The sequence below is a fragment of the Hipposideros armiger genome, unplaced genomic scaffold (genome assembly GCF_001890085.2).
Source record: "Hipposideros armiger isolate ML-2016 unplaced genomic scaffold, ASM189008v1 scaffold_16, whole genome shotgun sequence".
NCBI lineage: Eukaryota > Metazoa > Chordata > Mammalia > Chiroptera > Hipposideridae > Hipposideros > Hipposideros armiger.
The window spans coordinates 3,683,906-3,699,169 of NW_017731366.1; the positions used below are offsets into that span (position 1 = coordinate 3,683,906).

At 42.3% G+C, this 15,264-nt stretch overlaps 1 protein-coding gene across 6 annotated transcripts in view; it reads left to right on the forward strand.

The window, feature by feature from the left end:
* The window catches only part of VEPH1 (ventricular zone expressed PH domain containing 1), a 266,782-nt gene that overhangs the window by 63,480 nt on the left and 188,038 nt on the right, over positions 1-15,264 (forward strand). For all 6 annotated transcript variants that reach the window (XM_019627252.1, XM_019627261.1, XM_019627273.1 and 3 more), the window contains one exon: positions 13,864-14,073. In XM_019627252.1, the coding sequence (XP_019482797.1) occupies positions 13,864-14,073 (210 nt within the window). The remainder of the gene's footprint in view (positions 1-13,863; positions 14,074-15,264) is intronic.

The following is a 15,264-nucleotide window of genomic DNA, read 5'->3' on the forward strand; positions in this document are numbered from 1 at the left end:
GCTTATGTGATTATGGAGGCTGTGAAATCCCACGATCTGCCATCTACAAGCTGAGGACCCAGGGGAGTGAGTGGTGTAGTTCCAGTCTAATTCGGAAGGCCTGAGGAACAGGAGAAATGATGGTGTGAAAGCCTGAGAACCTGAGCGCTGATGATGTAAGTCCCAGTCCAAGGGCAGGAGAGGACCAACATCCTAGCTCAGGCAGCCGTATTCAGGCCCAGTCAGATTGGATGAGGCCCATCCACATTGCGGAGGGCAATCTGCTTTACTCATTCCTCCAATTTCAATGCCAGTCATATCTAGAAACACTCTCACAGACACAACCAAAATAATGTTTAACCCAGTAAGATTGACAATAAAATTAACCATCACAGGTACAGTAATAAAAATACAACAAATGTGCAAATCTGTAGCCATTACAAGACTGCTTTAATGAAAGTTTAATGTGGCCTTGAGGTCCTAGGAATCTATGGTTTCTGGGACAGAGCCAAGGGAAAGACCTACGCCTGCCTGGATTTATGGGGAAATCAGCCTAGATTGAGAGCAAAGGATCATTTTCTAAACAGCAAATTAGTTGTTGTTCTTTGGATTCGAGTGAAGTATTGTATTAATTAGGATGCTTGTGATTATCGGTAACATAACACCCAAACCATAGTGGTTTAAACAATAAAAGGAATTTATTAGCCAACGTAATGGGAAAAAAACCTTCAGATGTGGCGTGATCAAGGAGTTCAAATAATGTGAAAAGAACAGTTTCTCTATCTCCATTTCTCAAATTTGATTTCTAGGTTTTGCTTCCATTTTCTGCAGACTTTTTCCTGTGGGCTCCAGATAGGTGTTAGGGGCTCTCTAGGCACTTGGCTCCTCCTATATACACCACGACCACAAACATCCAAGTGAAAGTCCTGATATTCTCTGTTTAGGACACACGCTGTACCCCTGGAACTTCTGAACTCCAAGGATACTCAGATAGAAACTTGAGGCTGCCAGGAGGGGAAAGTAGAAATGGATTCTGGAGGGTACCAATGTGTGCACAGTGAAGATGAATGGTCAAACCAAATTTCTATCAATTATGGTTGCATCTATGCTCCATTTCCTGAAAATGTCAATACCCATCACTTGAAAAACCAGTCAATACTAAGGTGAAGGACCGAAACATTTGTATTCAGCATTCAAATTGCCCAAAGAAAGGCCCTACAAGAATGGTCGTGTGCATAATTAACCACAATAGACTGCAAGCTCCTTGTGGTAAGGAGTGATTGCTTCTTTTCCTCTGTATCCTAGACCTTGACATAGCACCTGATAGCACTCAGTAAACATTTTACAAAGCTAAATTTAATTAAACAGGGTGATTAGTGTTCTGCAAATGGAATAAACAGAGAATGGGGGGCATTGAATTCTGCCTTCGGAGGAAATATATGTGCCATGCAAGCCCTCAAAGGGTGTGGCCCCAGGGCCAGACATGCATGACCTTGTAGCTGTGTTCCAGGTAGCGCAGAGACACAGAGGGCCTCAGGAAGTGCAGACAGGCTGGGATTCCTGGACACCAGAGAGCAGGCCAGAGCCCCACCCCCAGAGATTCCCATTCAGTAGATCTGGGGTGGGGCCCCCAAGTCTGCCTTTGTACAACTTTCCAGGTGATATTACTCCTGCTCCTTCAGGTACTACACTAAGAGTAGTAAGGCTAGAGGCTGGACAAAGGACTGGGAACCTCTGTGTTACCTGGTACACAACTTCACTCTTGCCCTTAGAACAATATATTGTCATTAGTTTTGCATGTCTGTCTCTTCCAGTGCACTGTAAATTCCTTGAGGAGCATAGAACCTGTGTCTGCATATTTGCATGCACTTTCTAGCATAGTGCTGGGCACATATAGTGTTTCCATTAAAAATTGTTAAATTCAGAAATGAATAAATGAAAAAAAAAGGCCAAAGAGTGGCAACTAAGAAGAGCCAGGAAAAAGATGTATTGTGGTCTCCAAAGCGGGGAAAGTGGATCAACAGAGTCAATATCTAAAGAAGTAAAGGATACTGGAGATGACAATTTTCCTTGGCTTTGGCAACCGGGGACTCACCAGTGACCCACGAGGGGCAGTGCCTGTGGGAGTGGGATGGAGAGTGGCAGTCATCTATTGTGGATTTTGTACAGAAGGGAAGGGTAGGAAATGAACACATGAGAATGGCAGTTTAGAGGAAATAAGGAGGGCTAAAAAAAATCCAATAATTGAAGATGTGAGAGAAAATACTAGATAAGAACAAAGTACTAGAGGAAGTTACAGAATGAATTCCAGAGCACAGGTGGAGGAATCCATCTCAGGAAGGACTGAGGACAGAAAGGATGAGCAAAGCCACAGCAGCGTTTGGGCAAGGAGTGGAGTTGATGGATCGCTGAAAAGGAGGCTCAGAGTGAGGGGGCTCCAGATGGCAGGATGTATTTGTTTCCTATTGCTGCTGTGATAAATGACCACAAACTTAGTGATTTAAGCAACACAGATTTATTGTCTTACCGTTCCGGAAGTCAGAAGTCCAGAACGAGTCAGCAGGGCTCCATTCCCTCTGGAGACTGTACAGGACAACCTGTTCCCCGCCTTGTCCAGCTTCTAAGGGCTTTCCGCACTCCTTGGCTCATGGCCAGCATCACTCTCACCTCTACTTTTTCCATCACATCTCCTTCTCAGACTCTGACCATCCTCCCTCCCTCTTCTAAGGGCCCTTTGATTACAGTGAGGCCACCCAGATAATCCAAGGGTATCTTACCATCTCATGACCCTTAACTGAATCACACCTACAGAGTCCCTTTGGCCATGTAAGGGAACATATTCACAGGTTTGGGGGATTAGGAATGACATATTTGGGGAGTCATTATTATGCCTACTACAGGTAGGTGATGTGGGAAGTAGAGAGGAGTGACTAAACGGCCAAACTAGATTTCCTAAAGGAGGCAGTTGGCATGCCACTTTATCTGCGTGTCTATATGCTATGTTCTCCACCTGGAGTGTGCTTCTCATGCCACTACCACCCTTCCTGGGCTGACTATTCCTGGTCCTTTAGACAGATGCTTAGAGGTCACTTTCTTACCAGGAATCTTCTCTCACTCTTTCAATCCCCCAACCCCTGCCATAGCAAACTTCATGTTATCTCTACTTGTCTCTCTCCCTCTAGACTACCTTGGCTGTGATGCAAATGCTTGAAAGACAAGGACCATCTTGTTCATCAATGTGTCTCCAATGCCTAGCGTAGTGCCTGGCACACAGAATTCACTTCACGATTATTTGTTTTAAGATGTTTATTAAAAATATAACTAACATACATTATTATATTAGTTTCAGGGGTACACCATAATTCTTCAACATTTATATACCTAAAGAAGTGATCGCCATAAGTCCAGCAACCATCTGACACTGTATTATGCTGTCAAAATATTATTGACTATATTCCCCATGCTATACATTACATCCCCATGACTTATTTGTGTTATACCTGGATATTTGAAACTCTTATTCCCCTTCATCTTCTCCCACACCTTTTTTAATCTTTCCATTACAGTTGACATTCAATATTATTTTATGTTAATTTCAGGTGTACAGCATAGTGGTTAGACATTTATATAATTTAACAAGTGATCCCCCTGACTAGTCTAGTACTCACCTGGCACTATGCATAGTTATTACTATATTGTTGAATATATTCCCTGTGCTTTACTTTGCATGCCAATGACTATTTTGTAACTACCAGCTTGTACTTCTTAATCCACTTACATTTTCACCCTGACCCCAACCCCCTTCCATCTATCACCCCAACAAATGTAGTACCCTTCTGACACCATACATAGTTATTACAATATTATTGACTATATTCCTTATGCTGTACCCTACATCCCCATGACTACTTTGTAACAACCAACTTGTACTTCTTATCCCGTCCCCTTTTTCACTCACCTCCATCCCGCCTCCCATCTGGCAACCATCAAAGTGTTTTCTGCATCTATGAGTTTGTTTCTGTTTTCTCTTGTTTATTTTTTCTTTAGACTCCATATATGAGCAAAATCACATTGCATCTGTCTTTCTCTGTCTGACACTCCACTCAGCACAGTACCCTCCAGGTCCATCCATGCTGCCACAGATGGCAAGAACCCGTTCCCCTCAATGACCAAACAATATTCCATTGTATATATGTACTAACTCTTCTTTATCCATTGACAGACACCCAGGCTGCCTCCATATTTTATCCATTGTAAACAATGCAGCAATGACTGTATGGATGCATAAGCGCCCTTAAAGTAGCATTTTGGGTTTCTTCAGATAAATACCCAGAAGTGAGAATACTGAGTCCTTCTTTGTCTCTTATTATAGCTTTCATTTTAAAGTCTATTTTGTCTGGTATAAGTACTGTTATTCCAGCTTTTTTGTCTTTTTTGCTTCCATTTTCATGAAATATCTTTTTCCATCCCTTTACTTTCTGCCTGTGTGTGATTTTCCAATCTGAAGTGAGTCTCTTGTAGGCAGCCTATGTAAGAGTTTTGTTCTCTTATCCATTTGGCCCCCTATGTCTTTTGATTGGAACATTTAATCCATTTACATTGATAGTGATTGTTGATAGATATGTAGTTATTGCCATTTTATTATTCATAATTTTGATCTTTTTTCTTCCATCTTAAAGAAGTCCCTCTAAGATTCCTTGTAATATTGGTTTGGTGGTAATGAACTCCTTTAGCTTTTTCTTGTCTGGGAAGCTCTTTATCTGTCCTTTGATTTTAAATGATAGCCTTGCTGGGTAGAGATGTGGGTCCTTGCTTTTCATTACAGTAAATATTTTGTGCCAATCCCTTCTGGCCTACAAAGTTTCTGTTGAGAAATCTTATGGGATCTCCCTTATAAGTTACTACTTGTCTTTCTCTTACTACTTTTAGGATTATCTCTTTGTCTTTAACCTTTGTCATTTTAATTATAATGTGTCTTGGTGTGGGCTGTATGGGACTCTCTGCGCTTCCTGGGCTTATATGTCTATTTCCTTCACCAGGTTAGGAAATTTTTCAGTCATTATTTCTTCAAATAGATTTTCAATCTCTTGCTTTCTCTCTTCTCCTTCTGGAACCCCTATGATGTGAATGTTGTTACACTTGAAGCTGTCCCAGAGAGCTCTTAAACTATTTTCTTTTTTTAATTTCTTTTTTCTTTTTGCTCATCCAACTGGGTGTTTTCTGCTACCTTGTTTTCCAAATTGCTGATTTGATCTTATGCTTATTCTAGTCTGCTGGTGATTCCTTCGGCTGCATTCTTCATTTCAGTTATTGTATTTGTCACTTCTGACTGGTTCTTTTTTATGGTTTCTATGTCCTTTTTTATGCTTGCTATCTCTCTGTTGCAGTTCTCACTAAGTTTCTTGAGCATCCTTATAACCATTGTTTTGAACTCTGTCTCTGGAAGGTTGCTCGCCTCCATTTTGTTTAGTTCTTTTTCTGGATTTTTCTCCTTTCATTTGAGACATATTTCTTTGTTTCCTCATTTTGGCTGCCTCTCTGTGTTTGTTTCTATGTATTAGGTAGAACTGCTATGTCTCCCAGTCTTGGGTTTGTGGCCTTATGTAGTAGGTGCCCTGTGGAGCTCTGGCACAATCTCCTGGTCACTTGTTCCATGTGCTCCAGGAGTGTCCTTTGTGTGGGTTGTGTGTATCCTCCTGTTATAAGTGAGCCTTGATTGCTGTTGGCATGTTAGTGAGTGGGATTGGCCCTCAAGCTGATGGGCTGTGGTGTTTGCAACATCCACAGCTTACAGGCTGCTGTGCAGAGGTCTTACCCCACTGAGTAGGATTCACCCCAGTGGACTCTGGTGCCTGTTGAGACTGCCCTTTTGGTGTGCCACTTGTGGGGCTAATTGGGCAATGCTTTGCTGTGGTCTGAAACCAACCTCCAAATATGTTGGTTCTGGGCCTCTTCTGAGGGGCTCTGGTACAGGCCCAGGTCCTCAACTGCCTGTGACCAATCAGGGACTGCCTAGTAGGAGCTACAAAGTGATCCATGGATGTTCACTGCCTATGCTAAATTAGGAGACATGTGAAAGAGGCCATGCTGCAAACGAAGGTTGGTTGCCACCTGCCACCTTCCTTAAGGTTCAGCCACTGATAATCCTCATGTGGTACACAAGTTGGTGAGGCAGGGTCTCAGGGAGTTACTAGAGTGGGAAGAGTTGTGGTCACCGGGTTATTGTAAATTCTGGTTTGGTGCCACTGCTGACCCTGAAGCTACTTAGCAAAAGTCTCAGAGCACACTGAGGCCAGTCGCCGCCTACCTGAGGCCTGTGGACTCTGATAGTTTTCCAAGAAAGAGTACAATGTGGGTAGGGCTGGTTGCTCGCAAGAAAGTACCTCCAGTGTTTGGGGAGTTGGGTGGGGCGGAGTCCCAGCAGAGCTCACAAGACCAATTCAGATTTAGATTTGGCCAAGTGGAGGAGGCCTCAACAAAGGAAGGACACCTACCTCCCAGCTGCATGGGAAGAGGACCCAACACGGGGAAAATGGCGACATATTCTCCAGCCCTTGTTCTGCAGCCATACACCTTAGCCTACCCTCCATATGCCTCTGACACCCTTCCAAATCACCATCCCTCTGAAGGAACCCAGCATGAGTGCCTGAGAGTGAGAGAGCCTCTGCGCAGGCCATTTAAGAGAATATCTGGGTTTCCCACAGCCTTCCATCCCACCTGGATAACCTGAATCCCTACTGTTTTTCACAGCCAGATGTTGTGGGGGCTCCTCTTCCCAGCACCAGTACTTTGGGGTGGGGAGCCTGGTATGGGGTTGGGGTCCCTCACTCCTCTGGGTGGGACCTCCATAGCTGAGATATGTCTCCTGATTCTCAACCACCACACAGAAGTTTAGGGCTGGCCCTCCTACCAGCTTCAAGGTGTCCTCTTCTTTATATCCTTAGTTATAAAACTTTCGTTTGGCCAGACTTCAGACAGTTCTTCAGGTTGACTGTTCCATGATTTTAATGTGTTCACAGAAGGCAGCACACAGTGTTTATCTACTTCACCATCTTGGATCTCTGTTATGAATATTTCTAAACATGGATGAGTTAGCATTAGTACCTAAATTTACAAAGGACTTTATCATTCATAAATAACACTTTTTAATTTCTGATACCTCATTTAAACCTAGTAATAACTCTATAATGTATTATTTTTTTCTCCATTTTACATCAGTCAAATGGATGCCCTGAGAGATTATTTTGTCCCCTATCACACAGGTAGTAAGAGGTAAGGGACAGCTCCAGGACTCTGACTCCCAACTCTCCTCTCCTCAGCCTGAGGAAATAACAAAACACCCCTCACTTGAGAAGGGAACAGTGTTCTCAGCTGGTTACAGAGGGCTGGGGAGGGTAGACGAGGAGCGCTGATAATGGACAAGATCATACCAGGTACCAGGCACTGTGTAGGTGTTTTATAGTCATTATCTCACTTATTCACACAAGAAAATTTTCATTTTGTAAACAGAGAAGCCACAGTTTGGAGAGGATAAGATGGTGACACCAAGGAGTGACTTCATGGGGAGGCTTTTCATCCCCCTTCACCTTAGCAGCCCCTCCAATTTTTTTATGGACAATGTCCTTGTCTCCCACTGGCCATTAGAGTCACATTGCCCTCCCTAAGATTGCCATTCACACACAAAAAAATTTAGGACTGACACTGGCTAGATGACTTTCCCAAAGCCATACAGGTAAGACCAACCTATACTATATCATAAATCCAATCTAATTCCAGCCAATGAGATCTTTTGACCTCATGCAATAAAAGAAATTGAAGCTGTAAGGCTGTGGCTGGAAAGGCAAATGGAGGTTCCAGAAGGCGCAGCAGAGGATGGCAGTCAAAAGTGAGCTAGACAAAAGAGGGACAATTGAAATGAATGAAGAGGAGAGGATGAAAACAGGTTCCTGTAGGTATTCTGGGTGTTGAGTCCACACTTCTCCAAGTATGAAGAAGCAAAGGTTTAGGAAGCACCCACAGTGATGTGAATGAACCCCACCTGTGCCAGGATCCTAGCTGGTGGGAAGAAGTTGTGACAGGGGTACTGCCCAGCCCTTCATGTCCCATTAATGCTTCCCTGTATGTTAAAGCAGCCCCTCCACTTGCCCTCCTGTAGCTCTTAGCTCTTCATGAGCTTACACTTAATTGCTGAGTTGCTCAGGCTGTGAGCTAGGGAAACTCCTGATTCGCCTCTTTTCTCTTACATTTTTCCTTAATTAGACAGTGGGCAAAGGGAAGGGGAGGAATACAGCAAAAGGTTTTACAGAGAGAGGAAAGTGAAATAACTTGCGACAATCAGAAATGTGGACTTAGGCTTTCAATGTAAGTTTCATTTTCAAGATGAAGTGAAAAGCTGAATAAGGAGGTTTTTGACCCTGCGACTTTTTTTTTTTTTTTCTGTATAAAAGCTGTGCCAATGCTCTGTAACTTGGAGGTAAACTGAGCGGGTTCGCCAATGAGGGTAATGTGCAAGAATGTTTCATGCTTTTTTGAATGCCTTCTTCACTACCCACCTTCCGTGTCTGGTAATAACCTGGCTGTCCAGGGCTGGAGGGTCAACCATTGGTTCTTGACAAAAGTCCTTTTTATGTATCACTGACCAGTCCATGGGCTTGCCAAGGTGGCATAGCTTCCAGATCCATACATTTGTTGACTTCTGATGTGGCTGGTTGGACAGGTGGCTTCCTTTCCCCCATCACTGCCTTCTGGATATCCCTCTCTCAGGAAATCATCCTTCCTAGGTGAAGACAGGCCGTTCCTGGTTAGTGCTTCATGGCTGGAAGCTCCAGAGAATCCCAAGTCCATGTATAAGAAGGCTGGGTGGTCAATTTTCCAAGTGGCCTCCTGGGGCTAAGTCTGTATTCTTGGCCACGATAAATTATGCTGCAGTCTAGCCAATGAAAGGAACAGAATTTAGTAACAGATATGAACATTTCTGTTATTATCTCCAGGACATTGGCTTCTAGCCCTAAACATGCAGAGGTTAGTGACAGCGAGCGGCAAGTTCCGCCCTCTGTTGATTAATGTTCAGACCCAGAGGAAGTACTTTTGTGGTCTGGTCCCTAAAGAAGAGAGTCATTTTCTAGGATTTTCTCTCAACAGTGTAGAGCATTTCTGTTTACATACCTAATCCTGCAGCACCAAACACAGCATCACCAAGCTGAACTAACTCAGAGGTTACTTGTGGTATGAAAAATAAGAAGCCAGTTGCAGAACATTAAGAAGGTGGAGTGATGAAATATGTAGACTGTTCTAAAAGAGCCTTTGGAATAGAGTCATGGTTTTCGGAATATATATTTTGTCAGTATGGTGGGAGTAAGTAGTAAATGGAAAGAATGAAATTTATTTTATAGATTTTTTAAAGATTAGTAGAGATTATTAATGCTAGTCAAATTAACTGAAAGAAAATTGAGCTTGAGGACTAATTTAAGAGGGTGTGCATGCACACATGCGTACATACACTCATACACACACACATACACACACACACATACACACACACACACACACACACACACACACACACAAAACAGCTCTATCTTTTACTCTATACATAAGGATTTAAATGTCATTCGCTGCCAACTAAGTTATGGTGCTGTGTTTTCAGATGGCCCTGCCCTCAAGGTGCCCATGGTCTGGGTGATGAGATGTATTCACAAAACTTCAGTGGAATGAAAAGATGCTAACCTTGTCAGCAGGCTGCTATGGGAATACAGAAAAGGCAGTGATTAATTCCACTCAGGAAGGACCAGACAAGCCAGGGATAGGACCCTTTCCTGGGCTACTTGTTTTAGAGGAGTCTAGACTGGCCCAAATCTACCTGTGCCCTCAGTTCCCATCCACTCTCTCACCTACTAGGTAACTGAACCTTGGAATCCTTTTCCTGTGTATCTCCATTCTGCTTACAGCCCTGGTACATGGGTCTGTTTTCCCAAGGACAGGCTATGCCAACGGTGTGACCCCACAGGCCTGAGGGGTGGCCTAGCTGAGCTGTGAGCCCATCATATGTGGGCCAGAATATCCACAGACATGCAGGACAAAGCCAGAGGTAGGGAGAAAAGGAAGAGGCAACAGATGAGGGTTAGGGCCCTTTCTCCCTGTTCCTTATACAGAGGGCAAAAATTCAAAAGTCATATTAAGCCTCTCAGATTGTCCTAAGGGTGTGTTTGTCAGGTAGGAGGAAAGAACATTTTTCTTGTAGCTGCTGAGTATTTAGGTGTGTGGTCTAGGCGCCTCCTTTTGCACTCTAGCCCCAGATCCTGCCTAGGTAGGTGGGGCTGGAGGGAAGGCTTCCCAGAAGTAAAGCTATTTGAGATACGCTTTGAAAGTATGAGGTTCTCTCTGTGTTTAAGCCACTGTGGCTTCTCAGTGGCATGTCGCTGGGTCAGATGGTTCATGGGGGAAGAGGCAGCAGATGTGCCTGCCAGGGAAGACCCTGGAATGTTGTAGCAATGGGATTCTGTGAGAAATCTCTGAAGTCTTGACATGATCAGACAGGATTTATGACAATGAATGAAAAGTTGCTAACTCTGATGGAAGTAAGGAGGCTGAACAGAAGGGAGAGATACTTAAGGCTAGGAGGCCAGCCTGGAAGCTCTTTCTGTGGTCCACGGAAGGGAGCTTATGGCCTAAACGAAGGCCACATCAGCTTGCTCTCCGTCAACTACCTATTATGTATTGTCTGAGTGATGGCTCTGCTCAGCAAGGACAGGCTTTCTCTAAAACACGAAGCAGCTCCCAATGCGGAAGCACTGAAGAGACCAGCCTAGAGAAATTCCCCATGTTTGGAAAACAAAATGCCTCCTTCTCCAAGAGTGATCTATTTATGACCCAAAACACCACTTCTATTTCATGTGGAAGATACACTTCAAGGAGTGTCTATCTTTTCTGTCATCATCGTAATAAACTTTGGGTTATCAGGAAAAGACAGCAAAATAGCCAGCTTGTATTTAATTGGTAAAATTGGTGTTACTTAGTTCACATTATTCACGGCATCTGTTCTCTTTGCTCCTTTTATATAATTGACTCTGCCCAGGCCAGTGGATTTGCCTGGACCCTCCTTTTCTTCTTTCTCTCTCCCTTTTTATATTTTTCATTTTTTCTTTCTTTCCTTCTTTTTCTTTTTTAATTTTTCTTAATGGGGCAACAGATATAATGCAGTCTTGCATGACTTGGGGTATATGAGTGGAACTTAAATAAAATTAGCATGCCATGTCCCAGAGACCTGGGTGTTCCAGGAATAGACGTGAAGAGTAAGTACTGGGAAATGGAATGTTATAGAATGGGGCAGGAAATGTGTAAGCATTTTCCATTTCTAAAGGCCTCAAGTTAGGCATGCTGCCCTGACCCGCAGCAGTGGGCTGACATTTCTGCCACATGTGCCAGGGAGCTCTCGTGGTTTCTCCTGAAAGACACACTATCACTCCCAATGCTTGGGCAGCGTTTGTTAACTGTTCGTTCATCTGTGCCATTTACCATGAACTAGCCCTGTTCTTTCCTCTGTAAGTACTAGATAAAATACAAAGTCTAAATTTACAGGTAGAGTAAATTTAGTTCTCTCAAAACTGTCTTCTTTTATGTTCCTGTTATGTTGTATATGACACACTTCAGTATTGTGTTTAAACATTATGGACGACGAATTATTCAAGTACTATGGGGTAGGGGTGGGAAGTTATCCATATGCTATCCTGTAAAATCATTTAGATTTACCTTTCTTTGATTCATTTCTCAAATAGTTATTGACTTACCTCTGACCAGGCTCTGTGCTCGGCATTGAATATACAATGGTGTACAAAATAAAAATGATTCTTGACCTTGTAGAGCTTTCAATCCAACCTGCAACACAGGCATCTAGACCAGCAATAAGCAGAAAGCCTGAGAAGGATCTGCTCAGAGCCATGTGGGGTATGATAGGAGATTCACCAGGGGCACTAGACTGAGAGGGGAAGAGGAAGGACATTCAGGAAGGCTTTTTAAGGAAATAACAGCTAATCTGAGGCCTCAAGAATGATTAGGAGTTATCCAGCAAAATCGGGGCAATAAGAATTATAGGCAGAGTGAATCGCATGAGTAAAATCCCAGATGTAAGAGAAAACTTAGCAGGTCAAGAAAACTTTTAAAAATTCAACATGGTGGAAGCATGATATGTGATGGGATCTGGATGGGGAGAGAGTAGCATAGGAGGGTGAGGAGATTAACCTAGAAAAATGAGTAGGAGTCAGTTCACAAAAGATACAAGTATGCTAAGCCTCTATCTTGAAAGAAATGGCAAATTAGTGAAGTGTTTTAAGGAAGGAAGGGTCACCATTGTGGCCACGGATAGAGAAGGGATTGAATAGGCAAGAATTAAGGCAGGGAGAACAGTTAGGAGGCTGTTAGAATAACCCAAATGCGGGGTAATTGGATCCCTTGTGTCAGCTAAAATATCCCTGCTGAGAGAGGACTTCCCTTACACCCAGCCTATATTAGGGCCTTGGGACAGCCTCTCACAGCACCCTGTATTTTCCCTACTTGGGATTTATTAATACATTTATTATATGCATTTCTGTTGTAATTATTTGATTTACTAAATGTCTCTTTTACTAAACAGTGGAATATTCCATGAAGGCAGGAACTTGTCACACTTGTTAGCAACTGTAACTCCACACCTAGAATAGTACCTTGCAAATAGGAAAGGCTCAACAAATATTTGTCAATGAGTGAATAGAAAGATGAATGGAAACGGAGGGAAGTGGACAGATCTATGGGATATTTGGGAGGTGGAATCAATGGGACTCGATGGTTGAAGCTGCTGATAAGGGGAAAATGGTCCTTAAGAACGAGTCCCAGTTTTCTGGCTTGAGTAGCCAGGCAGATCATGGTGTCACTTATGGAGAAAGGAGACCTGTGGCTACAGAGGTGGGAAAAGCAGGATTTGGGCAGGGGGACAGATTATGAGTTCAGCAGGATGAGAGGTGCATCAGATTCAGGTCTAATACTGGAAGCTACCTTTCGAGTCTACTTTACCAAAAAAGTAACAAAGCAAAAAACCAAAAAAAGCAAACCAACAACAAACAAAAGAAATAAGTGTAGTAGAAATATAGATAGACAAATAGTTCTTCTGTTGTTCCATTTTTCCACAGGTTGTCCTTTCTAATTCTTTCATTTTAGCAGACAAAACAATTCATTAAATTATCAGTGCTCATCATGTCTGTATATTAACATAGTGACTTTATTCCATAAAAAAGTCACATTTTTCTTAACATGAATTGCTGCATCTTTATATTCATAAAAACATTAAAAATATAGAAAGAAACATTAGAATATTGGGAATATGCTAGGAATAATTTTACTTTAATTTTTTTTAATCTTATTACATTTTTGTGATCAAAATAAGAAATTAAAGAGAATATGAGAACTCTTTTCTGCTTTCTTATTTTTATTATTAAGTGTTTCCAAATCATATTCCTCCAACTTGAAGCCCTTGATTAAAGTTATCAAGGATCTCTTGTTTATATTGTCCTTCAAACTGTTGCTCTCATGATGGTTTGATGGAAATATAATAATACTCCTGATGAAGACATAACACATCAAAACTTGATTTATGAATAGCGGTATCTAAGCACTTGTAAACTCTCTTCAATAGCAGAACACAGATTAAAAGAAAAAGGAACTGAAGCCCCTGTGATTTTATTGTCAATTTTAAATTCCAGACTTGGGAGATCTGCTTGAGTTCCAATGAGGGTAATCATCTCAGAGTGTGTTGAATTCAGATTGAATACAAAAAAAAAATTAAGATTGATTCTGTTTTATTAATTTTTCTTCTTGTTTCTCTTTCTTCCCTCTTCTTCTCCTTTCTTTTTGTAGGTGGTTCAGAAGTGTGTTCCTTTCCTAATTGGGCATTTAAAGGACTCAGCCCATAATGATATCATCCTAAACATCCTTATAGAGATAGCAGGCTATGAACCAGTGGCTTTGAATAGTTTTCTTCCAATGCTGAAAGAGATTGGTGAGAGATTCCCTTACCTCATTGGACAGATGGCGAGAATCTATGGAGCTGTTGGGCACGTGGATGAAGTAAGTTTGGCTTTTTTTTTTTCCTCTCCATTTCCCTAAATTCCACTAGCACTTAATCTATTGGAGTTCTATGACCTATAAATTTGTCCTGGGTGCTTCCCATTTCTCTTTCAAACCTTTTGAAAGGACAGTGGCTTTTGGATCAAGGGCACATTGAAACAGGGCTATGTGGAAAGTTCTAGGAGTAAGGAGTTCATTGCTGGAGTATCACCTGAGGAAGGGGAAAGGTTATAACGGAGAGAGCACTATGACAGATTCAAGACCACTTTATAATAACAACTAATAAAAGAGTTTCATCTCATTTCTGGTCACAGTTCTGGTTAATCCAGGAGATCATCAGTAAGCACAGAGTTAGGTCTCAGAGATTACCTATTAATGAGAACCCATAGCGATCCTGTCAATAAGTGCCTGTACTCCATATGTTTTGAGCCCTCTGGATGCTGTTGCTTGGGAGAATCAAATAAACGTTCAGGGATGTTTAAAAGTCCTAGCCTAAATATTTGCAGGATGGAAACTTTTAGCAAGGACAACAGGATGCCACCAGAGCTTGCGGGGATTAGATGACTAAGAAAGAATTTCCAGAAATTCAAGTTCTAAAGGGTGCGTGCATGCATGCGCGCACACATACATGTCTGTCTGACACTTTTGTTTTGGGGGTTAGGATTTTTGTCTTTTAAAAATAAAAGGAAATATATAATTAACCAAGGGAAGCTTTTACTTTCACCCATGGACATAGAACGTAGTGTCCTATAAGATAAATATAAAATTGCACAACTCTTAAAAGGGAGATTCTGTAGTTCATCACGCTCATCTCCTTAATTCCACACAGGAGAAAACTAAAAACTGAAAGTTTACATCACTTACCCAGACTCAGCCTGGGTTGATTGGTGACCCAGTTGGAAGTAGATCTTTGGAATCCTGGACACTTTTCCAATGTTGTCTTAAAGTGGATCTGGCTCTGCTGAGATTTGTAGAGAGCCCAGTGACTGCTAGGCTCTCTCCTGGTGGAGGGCTTCTTCTCCTCCATCGTCCCAGAAGAAGGTAGGAGAGCTTAGCTCCCAAGCAGCCTGCACATGTCAATGTGACAGTGGTTCTTGTAAGAAGATTACTTTGGTACAGACATGCTGCTTAGTCTAATCCCTTTCTGTCCACCGCTGTCGGGAATGTCTCACGCCTGCCACTATCTGCCTT